General features: G+C 36.1%; 3 protein-coding genes across 3 annotated transcripts; 1 reads left to right on the top strand and 2 right to left on the bottom strand.

The window, feature by feature from the left end:
- Positions 1-3871: 3871 nt before the first annotated feature.
- On the bottom strand, positions 3872-5344 carry LOC140889835 (zinc finger BED domain-containing protein RICESLEEPER 2-like). The gene is made up of 2 exons (XM_073297565.1): positions 3997-5344; positions 3872-3918 (listed from the first exon to the last, which is right to left on the bottom strand). Exons 1-2 carry the CDS (start codon positions 5342-5344, stop codon positions 3872-3874), a joined length of 1395 nt encoding a protein of 464 aa, XP_073153666.1.
- A 169-nt stretch (positions 5345-5513) lies between these two features.
- On the bottom strand, positions 5514-6056 carry LOC140889834 (zinc finger BED domain-containing protein RICESLEEPER 4-like). The gene has a single exon (XM_073297564.1). It carries the CDS (start codon positions 6054-6056, stop codon positions 5514-5516), a length of 543 nt encoding a protein of 180 aa, XP_073153665.1.
- A 1990-nt stretch (positions 6057-8046) lies between these two features.
- On the top strand, positions 8047-11139 carry LOC140889833 (uncharacterized). The gene is made up of 6 exons (XM_073297563.1): positions 8047-8697; positions 8764-8978; positions 9077-9389; positions 9436-9617; positions 10056-10280; positions 10500-11139. The coding sequence occupies exons 1-6, from the start codon at positions 8047-8049 to the stop codon at positions 11137-11139; spliced, it is 2226 nt and encodes a 741-aa protein (XP_073153664.1).
- The last annotated feature ends 383 nt before the right edge of the window (positions 11140-11522 follow it).

The following is an 11522-nucleotide window of genomic DNA, read 5'->3' as shown; positions in this document are numbered from 1 at the left end:
GCTTAAATGATATATATGTTTTTGTTGAGGAAACACCACTTCCGAAGGATTGGACGCTTCACAAAGATCATCCTATGGATCTTATCATTGGTAGTCCTTCGAAGGGAGTAACCACTCGCTCTTCACTTAATAATATTTGCAATCATCTTGCTTTTGTTTCGCATGTTGAACCTAAGTGCATTGATGATGTTTTATTAGATGATGCATGGATTATTGCTATGCAAGATGAATTAAATGAATTCAAGCGCAATGATGTTTGGTGTCTTGTTCCTAGGCCGCATGATAGATCTATTATTGGTACTAAATGGGTCTTTAGGAATAAACTTGACGAGCATGGTACTATCACTAGAAATAAAGCTAGGCTTGTTGCGAAAGGATATAGTCAAGAAGAAGGCATTGATTATGATGAGACATATGCTCCTGTTGCCCGACTTGAATCTATTCATATGTTGCTTGTTTTTGCTTGCTCTAAAAATTTTAAGTTATTTCAAATGGATGTTAAGAGTTCATTCCTAAATGGTGAACTAAAAGAGGAAGTTTACATTGAACAACCTGATGGCTTTGTTGATACATTATTGCTTGATCATGTGTTTAGACTTAACAAAGTATTGTATGGTTTAAAACAAGCTCCTCGAGCTTGGTATGAAAAATTATCAAATTTCCTTCTTTCAAATGGTTTTTCAAGAGGAAATATTGATATTACGTTGTTTACCAAACATGCTAAAGATGACTTATTGATTGTGCAAATTTATGTTGATGACATAATTTTTGGTTCTACTAATGAAACTCCCTGTCAAGAATTCTCCAAGCTTATGCAAGATCACTTCGAGATGAGCATGATGGGGGAACTTAAATATTTCCTCGGATTGCAAATCAAGCAGTGCAAGGATGGGTTCTTTGTGAACCGAAGAAAATAAATCAAGGAGATTCTAAAGAAGTTTGGGATGGAGAACACAAAATCATCATCTACGTCGATGAGCACAACAATCAGACTCAACAAGGATAAAAATGGTAAATCTGTAGATCAATCTTCCTTTCGTAGTATGATTGACTCCTTATTATATGTTACTGCTAGTAGACCGGACATTATGTTTAGTGTTTTCTTGTGTGCACGATTTCAATCATGTCCAAAGAAATCACATTTGTTCGCCTTAAAACACATTTTTAAATATCTTTCAAATACTCCAAATCTCGGCTTGTGATATTCGAAAAATTCTTTCTTCGATTTAAAAGCTTACTGTAATGCCGACTTTGATGGATATAAGGTGGACAGGAAAAGCACTAGTGGAACTTGTTTCTTTCTAGGAAATTGTTTAGTTTCTTGGTTTTCAAAGAAACAAAATTGTGTTGCGTTGTCAACGGCCGAAGCCAAATATATGGCTGCCGGTAGTTGTTATGCGCAAATTCTTTGGATGAAGCATCAATTGCTTGACTATGGTGTATCTTTTTCAAAAATCCCTATTTTATGTGACAACACTAGCGCCATATGTCTTACAAAGAATCCGATTCAACATTCGCGCACCAAACATATTGACATTCATCATCATTTTATTCATGATCACATCGAACGAAATGAAGTTGAACTTCAATATGTTGACACTAAAAATTAAATTGCCGATATTTTTACAACACCACTAGATGAAAATATTTTTATTCGTTTGCGTGGTGAACTTGGCATGATTGAGTTGTAATCACTTGTTGACATATTCTAAAGATAATGTCATATTAAGGGGGAGCTTAATATTAAATTCGAGCAATTTAATGTTGGATAATACAAATTAATTATATTTATTCAATATTATACGCTCATATTTTGTTATTTATGTGAAATTTATGTGTTGCATTTTAGAAATCATATTTCAATTCTCATGTTTTTGCATTTACTTTTCCAGTCTTTTTGATTATCACAAAAAGGGTGGAGAATTAGTTTTGTTAAATACGTTAACTAAGGGGGAGATTTAGTATAGTTAAATGCATGAAGAATAAAATTGGCTATTTGATAAACAAATTGTTTTTAACTAACTAGTTAATTGAGGGGGAGTTTTTGCATAGTTTTACTTTATTGTGCAAATTTAAATTGTTTATTTAATATTGTACATTTATTTCTCCTATTTAACCATGTTTTGTGATCATCAAAAAGGAGAAGATTGTTACGTCTTAAATGCATACAAATCTCGTGTTGTGAGATTAATGTTTTTAATTCATTACAAGTCTCATACTATTATGTTTTGATGATTACAAAACTCGGTTAATTGTTACTAACAATTTAAAGTGAGATTTTTCAGATTAGATTTACTGACAAATAAATTATTGGAAGTTATTTTGAAGATATCAATGTATTTATGAAGTCTCATATTGCTCATATAATGGAAACAATGTTATGTGGATGCCATGAAACATTATTATGAGGATATGAAGAAAAGGACAAGAAGAAGCCAAAGTATGAAGCAGCAACTTCCGAAAATTACTGGAAATTTTCTATGACACTAAATCCGATCTCCACCACTAATAATTTAGATGAGGATGTTTTAAAACTTCTTTCTAAATTTGAGAGTAATCCAACGGCTACATTGAGAGGATGATTTTTTCAAATATGCTGAACAGTACCTAATCCTGCAAGGAACGAAACCATGAAGATTCAATTTCAGAAAATCACTGGGAATGATTCAGACATTACAATCAAATCTTCACCAATCAGATTTACGTTTTGGATGTTATACAACTTTCGTCTAAATTTCAGATCCATCCAACGGATGGATTGGGAGATATGAATTTTTTAAATGTCTCGCGCAGAACAAGATGCGAAAACATTATGAAGCGACTTCCGAAAATTACTGGAAATTTTTAACTGATCAAATCAAATCTCCACCATTTAGAATAAATATTAAGATGTTTTAAAGCTTCAGGAAAAATTTCAAATCAAACCAACGATTAGATTGTGAGATATGATTTTTCCACAAAATCCGCTCAGTGCTAGGTGAAAGCAGGCAGCGGCGCCGAACACTTTATGTCTACTCCTTGACTTCTCAACACACGCTTCATGCACTCAAATCAGATTCAAATCCTTGCCAACTATAAATAGAGGCTTTCCAAGGTCATTTGGAGACATCCCAATTCATCTCTTCTCTCCTTTGCAAGCAATCTTCTCTCTATCAAAGTGTTTGTGTGATATATTCAAATATTTGAGAGTGTTTGTAAAAATAAGTTTGTGAGTTGGTTGTGCTATTGTTGTAAACACTTGAGTGTGAAGCCAAGTGTTTTGTGTGATTGTTGAGGCTATCCTTGGAGCCCTTAAGGCCAAGTGTTCGAGTTGTATCGGTGCGGTGATTAGGGGTGTTCATCGGTCGGTTCGGTTTGAATTTGTCCAATTTCGGTTCGGTTTTTCGGTTTTTGGTTTATGAAAAATGTAATCCGAAGTCAAACCATTCTACTTCGGTTCGGTTCGGTTTTTGTACTATAATGGACTGGTTTATACGGTTCGGTTTGATCGGTTTGATATTAATAATACATAACAAAATAAGATAAACATGAATTTTATAACATGTAATTTAAATACACAAACACAAGTGAATAAACAAAAAATAACAAACAATATAAAAACAAACATCCAACACCTCGGTCTTATAATATTTTTCAAATAAACAAAACAGTACATAGATTCTTCATTGACATATTCATTATGTTTTTTAAGTTGTACTTGAGCAGTGAGCTTGTTTGAACATTCTTCATGCTCCACATTTGCCAACTATTTCAATGGAAAAATGAAATAATCAGTATATAAATCAAGGCCTATATGTCCTAAATTATTGACACTAATACTAAAATTTGATATAAATTAATTTCATTTATCATACCTGATTACCAGACACAATTACATATCAGTTATGCAAGAAACATCTCTTCCCAAGCTCGCCATATCTGGAAAAAGAAATCAATTTAAAAAATAAAATACTCATCACATTAATATAAAAAAAATTGTACTTTCAGATTTTTTACCATTTTCAAACTTCTCCAGCTTATCCAAGTCCTCTTCTACTGTAATAGGTAAAGATTCATGACGAAGCCAATCTTGTGCACAAAGAAGTGCTTGCACCAATTTAGGAGTTAACGAACTCCTAAATGGATCAAGCACACGTCCTCTAGTGCTAAATGCACTATCTGAAGCCACCGTAGAAATAGGAATTGCTAGCACATCACGAGCCATCTCAGCAAGAACAAGAAATCTAGGCGAGTTAACTTTCCACCAAAGCAAGATATCAAAATTTTCAAGTCCAGGCTTTGTTTCTTCATCAAGATATTTGTCCAACTCTGATTTAGAGTCCATAGTTCCACTCATGGCTCTATGCCTCAAATACTCTTGCTGAATTAATGTTCTTTTATGTGTATTTTTGGAACTTGACATATCAAATGTGTTGCTAGCTGAAGCAGGTGGCTTAGAGTGAGATTCTTTTGAAGTTTTCCTTCGGTACTCATCATATAAAGATATCACATAGAGCTTTAGATCATCTCTCATTTTCTCCCCTTTTTCTTCTCCATACATACTCAAAAGAACAAATGAAACATACTCAAATTTGAAGCGACGATCTAACACACAAGCAACGAAAATCATTTTATTCATCTTTTCTGGAGCACCCCAATACTTGTCAAATTTAGCTTTCATCCTCTCCGCCATAAAACTCAAATCAATATCATCACTATCCACTAACATTCTCAAAAGGCAAGAAACTTCACCAATTTCTTGAAAGTGAACATTTGAAGTAACATATAATGAACCTGACACCCTCAAGGTAAGATCATAAAAAGTTTCAAGAAACTTTACCATGTGTCTTATTTTCATCCAATCGTCATTGGTAAAAGCACCTGCAACCTTTCCATCTTCACAACTATTATTAAGAAGATTATCCAGCAATCCAGGATCAAGAAAAGCATATCTTGCAAATGCATTCTCAAATTCTTGTGTTGTATTCAACATCAAATAGGTCGAATTCCACCTAGTAGGAACATCCAAACACAATGATTTTTTAATTTCTATTTTTTCAATTTCACAACAATCTTTGAATCTTTTTATCCTCGCAGGAGATTGTCTGATGAATCTTATTGCTTGTCTCACACGTTTCACAGAATCACCAACCTCTTTCAATCCATCTTGAACAATAAGATTGATAATATGAGCAACACATCTCACATGAAGATGACTACCATCCAAGAAATTAGTTCCCCATTTACTGAATTGTTTTGAAAGTTCTTTCACCGTTGTATCATTTGAACTAGCATTATCAACTGTAATGGTGAAAACTTTATCCAAACCCCAATCTATCAAACACTTGGTAATTGAAACTGTCATATCATCACCTTTATGACTACTGATTGGACAAAATTTAGGATTTTCTTGTGTAGTTTCCAATCTTTATCAATAAAATAAGATGTGAGACACATATAATTGATTCTCTGTATCGATGTCCATGTATCTATTGTGAGACAAACTCTTTGATGTGTTTCTTTAAAAAACAACTTCAGTTTTTTTTTTCTTCCAAGAAAAGTTCAAAGCAATCTCTCGTTATTGAAGCACGAGAAGGAATTCGAAAGAGAGGCTGCAATATATTAATAAAGTGCTTGAACCCTTCTCTTTCAACAAGACTAAAAGGCTGCTCATCTACAATTATCATCCGAGCTAATGCTTTTCTACATGATTCTTGATCAAATCTCCAAACATTAAGTGAACTTTCACTCACATCATTCGAATTTGGTTTAAATTCTAATTTAGCTTGTTTAGTCTCAGCATTATGGGGATTTTGTGTACACTTTCTCATATGATTACCTAAAGAAGATGTTCCACTGGAGTTTGAATCAGCAGCATAGTTTGAACTACAATAACGACATCTTGCTCTTTTATTCCCATCACAATCTTCATACCTTTCAAAATGTTCCCACACAGTTGATCTAAGATTTATGGATTTTCTCTTCTTTGAAGCATCGACAGATTTCGTAGAAGATGTGATTTGTGACTCATCATTTGAATTTTTACTTTCACCAAGTTTTCTATCATCTTCATCCATCTAAAAATGTCATTAACAAAATAAAATATAAATATTAAATCAGAACCAATGAAAAAATTCAGTCAAAGGACTCAAGACAAAGCTAAAGCTAAAGCTAATGCACTCACTCAGGAATTATAAGCGAGGAGACGAGCAAGAAATCAACTAACTTAACAATTGTTGAAAAGCGAGCAGACGAGCGGCAGTACTATGTGAAATCAGGGAGTGCCAATCATCAAACCAAAGAACCGAGCAGCAGTATCGTGGGAAATCTGGCAGTGCCGAACCGAAGAACCTCGCAGTGTCGCAGCAAGCCAGCAACAAACATAACAAGTGGCCGAGCACAACCGCAACAATGAACAGAGCAATCGAGCATATTCACAGCGATGAACAGAGATACATCGACGAACAGAGATGCAGCGACGAACAGAGCAGTCGGAAGAGGAGGAGGAAAGCTTGGCGGTTGGAATATTTTTTGATGAAAGCTCCAGTAGACTGGACGATGGAGATTGGAGGCGGTCTAAAAAATTTAAGAGAGTAAGAAGTGAGGCGGCGAGATGCGTGTTGCGTGAGAACTGAGAAAGAAAATCGACGATCCAGTTCTATTATAGGTATTCTAATTTCCAGGGACTAAAATATAATTTAGAATATGTATGAAATATGGAAAACCTAATAACCTAGGGACTAAAATATAATATAGCCTATATTTCGGTTGGTTCGGTTATTTCGAATTTTTATTTATAAAAACCGAAACCGAACCGGGAAACCAAACAACTCAAAATTTGTATCCAAAATCGAACCGAAAAACCGAATAACCGATCCAAAAAAACCGAAATTTTAATTTCGGTCGGTTTTTTCGGTTATATCCGAATAATGAACACCCCTAGCGATGATCGTGTTGAGTTGTACGGCTATCCTTGGAGCCATCAAGGCCAAGACGTTGAAGTGTTAGTGGATCCTTGGTTAATCAATCTTAACCAAAAAGAGGAGACGTAGACGATTTATCGTCGAACTTCCATAAACATATCCTATCTCATTTGTCGCTTTATTTATTTTACGCATTTATTTACCACATTTATTTTTTATTGCTTTAAGTCTTCCGCTTGCGTACTTGCATAATTGCTTTAAATTGCTAAAGTTGTCAATAGAACCTAAATCCCCACCCCCCCCTAATTAGGTTTTAACATGCACTATAGCCATGATCATGATCGAAATCACAGAGTCATAATCAAGAATCTAAGTTCACAGTTACAGTTATAGATTCAGATACAGTTTATGCAATTTCATTCATTATTAATGACTTAGCCATGCATATGTTATATTCATGTTCTCTCATTTTAGAAGTACATTTTATTCAAATTAAGGGCACAAAGTATTTAATTATCCAGCTATTTTTAATTTTTATGTGCTTGTATTTACGTAGTACTCGTTATCCCTCCTCCCCCCCCCCCCCATATTCTTGCTGAGTCTTTTAGACTCGCTACACTCATTGTTTTCAGGTGAGGAGTATTTCATTGAGATCGAGGGGCAAGACTATCGAGTGGACTACGATGCAGGCACGACACATCCCTCTGACCATGCCAGTCTTCCGCAAGAGATTATTTTAGCACTTTAAGTCTTTCATTTTGTTGATTGGATAAATGATATTGTAAGGATTTATAGATTTATTGGTGGGCATGTATATATGTAGTTTCTTAAGCTTTGATGTTTGAAATGTCGAATCTTTTCTCCGGTCTCGGTCTAGTTATTTAGTGTTGTTGTTTTGCATTTTAAAATTGTTGTCTGTGACAGGTGGGTTTTAATATTTATAGATGGGTCATGCCGAAAATTTTCAAAAACCCGCATTTTATTTGGTTATTATTTAGTAGAGGTCAGGGTCGTTTCAGTGTCATTGAAGTTTTTGTCTAATATCAAATAAAAAAAATTGTGAAATTATATAATTGATTATATGGTAATGAATCTCATGACTAATTTCATATCGTTATATGTATTCTTTATTATATATATAGAGATGGACCATAACCCTAAGCTCGACCCAACCATCATCGAAGGCTTTCCAACGCCTGATCCTAAGCCTCCGGATGGTGGGAGGAGATCGTACGTTGATGTCTTTCTTTCATCTTCGCCACGTACGATGCAAAAAAGTTTCTTAGATGGTGAAGGATCTTTGCTGCCATCAAAGCCTACTATTTCTTACAAAAACAAGCCTGGAATTTTTTCCTCAGAGGAGGAAATAAGAGTTATGGAGAAAGACCATTCGTATTCTTTGATTGGGAAATTCTCCGATGGATGGCCTTCTAAAGATCGAACTCTGCAAGCTTTTGCCGCTGTCGGATTCTCTGGACCGTATGTGGTTAAATTTTTACGTTCAGGTTTTTTATTTATCGAGTTCAAATTGGAGGAGGACATGGCTATATTTTGGGGGAAGGGACGTTGGTTTCTTCAAGGATTTTTGTTGCGAGTATTCAAATGGTCTCCAAAGTTTGACTACCAGAAAGAGATTTCCATCGTCTCGGTTTGGATTAGGTTCCCTGATTTACCTATTTCGCTTTTTAAAAAGAGTCATCTGTACTCAGTGGCAAACCTTGTATGCAAACCGTTGAAATTGGATGAATTGACTTCTAAATCAGAACGTTTGACATTGGCTCGTATTTGTGTGGAAGTGGGCTTGTTGCAGCCTTGACATGAAACAGTTTTCATTGGTCTTGTGGACAAAATCATCGAACAGAAAGTGGTTTATGAGAGTATTCCGAAATATTGCACTGATTGTGGTCATGTTGGACATGGGAGAGAGGAATGTTTTGTGAATGGGAATGCTCCTCGTCCACCTCTTAAATTCCAAAAGCCAGTGGATTTGTGTAATGTCATCAATGCTAAAAGAGAAAAAGCTGATGCTGTGGTGGGACAGAAAATTGGTCTTGGTTTTAAGGATGTAGGGGAGAGGCAAGAAAATAGTCGGATGGTTTTGAAGCAAGTTTTTCGAAGGGTAAAGAGAATATGCCTGATGTTCTTGCTGAGAGAAGTCCTGTGATTCTACGGAGGTCTCCTAGCTCGAATCATTTTGATCCTCTATTGGCAGATTTGGAGGAAGAAATTATGGTTGAAGAGACTAATTTTGAACCTCACTCCCCTGGTGGTAGGGTCTACGAAGGTGGTACTGGAAGAAATAAAATTTTAGGCAATATTGGTGTTGAAAAACAGCAGGAAACCCTTGCAAAATCTGCTGGCGAATTCTTGATTCCTAATAAGCCTTCCTCGGTGGAGAGGAGCCCTCAAGAGCTATTTGTTAATGCCCAGAGTAGCGTGCTCTGCGATACCAGCTTGCTGGAATTGGCGGATATAGTGGGTTGCTTTGTATGAAATAGATCAGGTTGGAGGTGGAAATCCGTGTGATACACAGCAAGTGCCACTAGGCAATGTTGTAGCTCTGGGAGATGAGGCAGCCTTAGTGAAGCAGCAGGTCCAAGGAGAGGAGCTTGTGTCGGAGGATTCAGGAGATATTGAGGTTGAGAGTGGGGTATCTAAGTGTATTACCATTCTTGAATCTGTGCAGGAGGAAACTCAAGCTAATGATCGGGGAAAGTCTTTTAAACGAGGTCGTGGAAGACCGCCAAAAAGAACGAGATCGGTTTTTGCTTTGGGAAATCGAGGAAATTTAAATAAGATCGCTGCTATCTCGACAGATATTTCTCAATGATCGGTACAATTTGGAATGTTAGGGGTATTGGTAACAAAGCTGCTCAGAGAAGGATTAAGTTAAAGAGTCATTTAATATGATGTTTTTTGCGATTCTTGAGCCTATGCATCTTCTTGATCAAGTTTGGTTGAATTGTAAGTTTGGATTTTCTTCTGTCATTGCCAATGTGAATAATAATATTTGGTTTTACAGCTCTCCTAATGTGGTCATTTTAGTGGTGCACGATCACGAGCAATTTTTACATTTGCGCCTCTCTTCTGGCTTATTTTCTTCAGATATTTTTTGTCTGTTGTTTATGCTAAATGTAACATAGTGCTTTGAAGGGAATTATGGGAGAGGCTCCTGGATTCTAAGCCTGTTGATGGATGTCCTTGGATTGTTGGGGGTGATTTTAATATCATTGTTGATCCGTTGGAGCATTCTATGGGGGTAGTTAATCATCCCAGTGGTATGCACGAATTTTTAGATTTTATTATTTCTTCGGGATTGATGGATGCAGGATTTGTTGGTTCTAGATTCACTTGGACGAATTCTAGAATTTGGAAAAGGTTGGATCGGATCCTTATTTCTACAAGTTGGACAGATCACTTTAATTCCTTTAAAGTTGAGACTCTTCACCGGGGTACTTCTGATCATTGCCCGCTACTTATCTCAGCGCCATTTTGCCCTAAACCGGTGAGTTCATTTCATTTTCAGCATATGTGGTTGCTTCACCATGGTTTTTTTTAGACGGTATGAATTAATTGGAATAATCCTTGTGGTGAGAGGGGGCTTTGCCGTTTGGCGATTAAATTGAAAAGGCTTAAGCATAATCTTAAATGGTGGAATCGGGACGTTTTCGGGAACATTCATGATAAGGTTAAAGCGGTTGATCTGGCTGCTGCTCATGCGGAAGAAATTTTTGACGCAGATCCATCGGAGGCGAATAGGGAGGCTTTATCTCTGGCTAAAGCTAACCTGTCTCTTTGTCTTTCCAAGGAGGAGGCTTTCTGGAAGCAAAAAGCGTCAGTTAAGTGGCTGGTAGAGGGTGAAAAAAACACTACATTATTCCATAATATGGTTAATCATCGGAGATCTAGAAATAAAATATTTTGGATCTGGGATGAAGGGGTATCTTTGGAGAATCCATCACATATTATGGAGTCTGGGGTTCAGTTTTTTAATAATTTGCTTATTGGAGAACAAACTGCGCCTTCAAGGGCTAACTTTGATCATATTTCAGTGGTGATAGATGAGGCAGATAATTTATCTTTGGTCGCGCCTATTTTTGAGTCTGAGGTGTTTGATTGTGTTTGTTCTCTGAATGAAGATGGTGTGGCTGGTTCGGATGGGTTTTCAGCTAGTTTTTTCAAAAGATGTTGGGATATTATTAGAGAAGATTTAATGGAGGCCGTGAGGGATTTCTAGGATGGCTCAGTACTTCCCAGGAGTGTTACAGCTACTACTATTGTTTTAATCTCAAAAACAGTTGATGCTCAGAGATGGTCCGATTTCAGGCCTATTAGCTTGTGTAATGTGATCAATAAAATTATAACCAAGTTACTCTCTCTTCGTCTGAGTCATTTATTGCCTAAGATCATTTCTCCGTCGCAAAGTGGTTTTGTTGCTGGAAGATTGATATCTGATAATATTCTGCTGGCTTAGGAAATGGTCAATCTTATTAACAATCCAGTCAGAGGTGGTAATATTATTTTCAAGCTTGATATGGCTAAAGCCAATGATAGAGTGCAGTGGGACTTCTTGATTCAAATGCTTTAAGATTTTGGTTTTGCAGATGGAGTTTGTCAGAT

Source organism: Henckelia pumila, chromosome 3 (assembly GCF_033568475.1).
Source record: "Henckelia pumila isolate YLH828 chromosome 3, ASM3356847v2, whole genome shotgun sequence".
Taxonomy (NCBI): Eukaryota; Viridiplantae; Streptophyta; class Magnoliopsida; order Lamiales; family Gesneriaceae; genus Henckelia; species Henckelia pumila.
Note: the sequence above shows the minus strand (reverse complement) of the source record. Positions and strands in the feature narration are given on the sequence as shown.

Coding starts and splice junctions, on each gene's coding strand:
- LOC140889835 (XM_073297565.1), bottom strand. CDS start 5,344: ATGACAGTTTCAATTACCAAGTGTTTGATAGATTGGGGTTTGGATAAA. Junction 3,919..3,996: donor GCTGGAGAAGTTTGAAAATG/GTAAAAAATCTG, acceptor TTCTTTTTCCAG/ATATGGCGAGCTTGGGAAGA.
- LOC140889834 (XM_073297564.1), bottom strand. CDS start 6,056: ATGGATGAAGATGATAGAAAACTTGGTGAAAGTAAAAATTCAAATGAT.
- LOC140889833 (XM_073297563.1), top strand. CDS start 8,047: ATGGACCATAACCCTAAGCTCGACCCAACCATCATCGAAGGCTTTCCA. Junction 8,698..8,763: donor TGGCTCGTATTTGTGTGGAA/GTGGGCTTGTTG, acceptor ATCATCGAACAG/AAAGTGGTTTATGAGAGTAT. Junction 10,281..10,499: donor AATTCTAGAATTTGGAAAAG/GTTGGATCGGAT, acceptor TTGTGGTGAGAG/GGGGCTTTGCCGTTTGGCGA.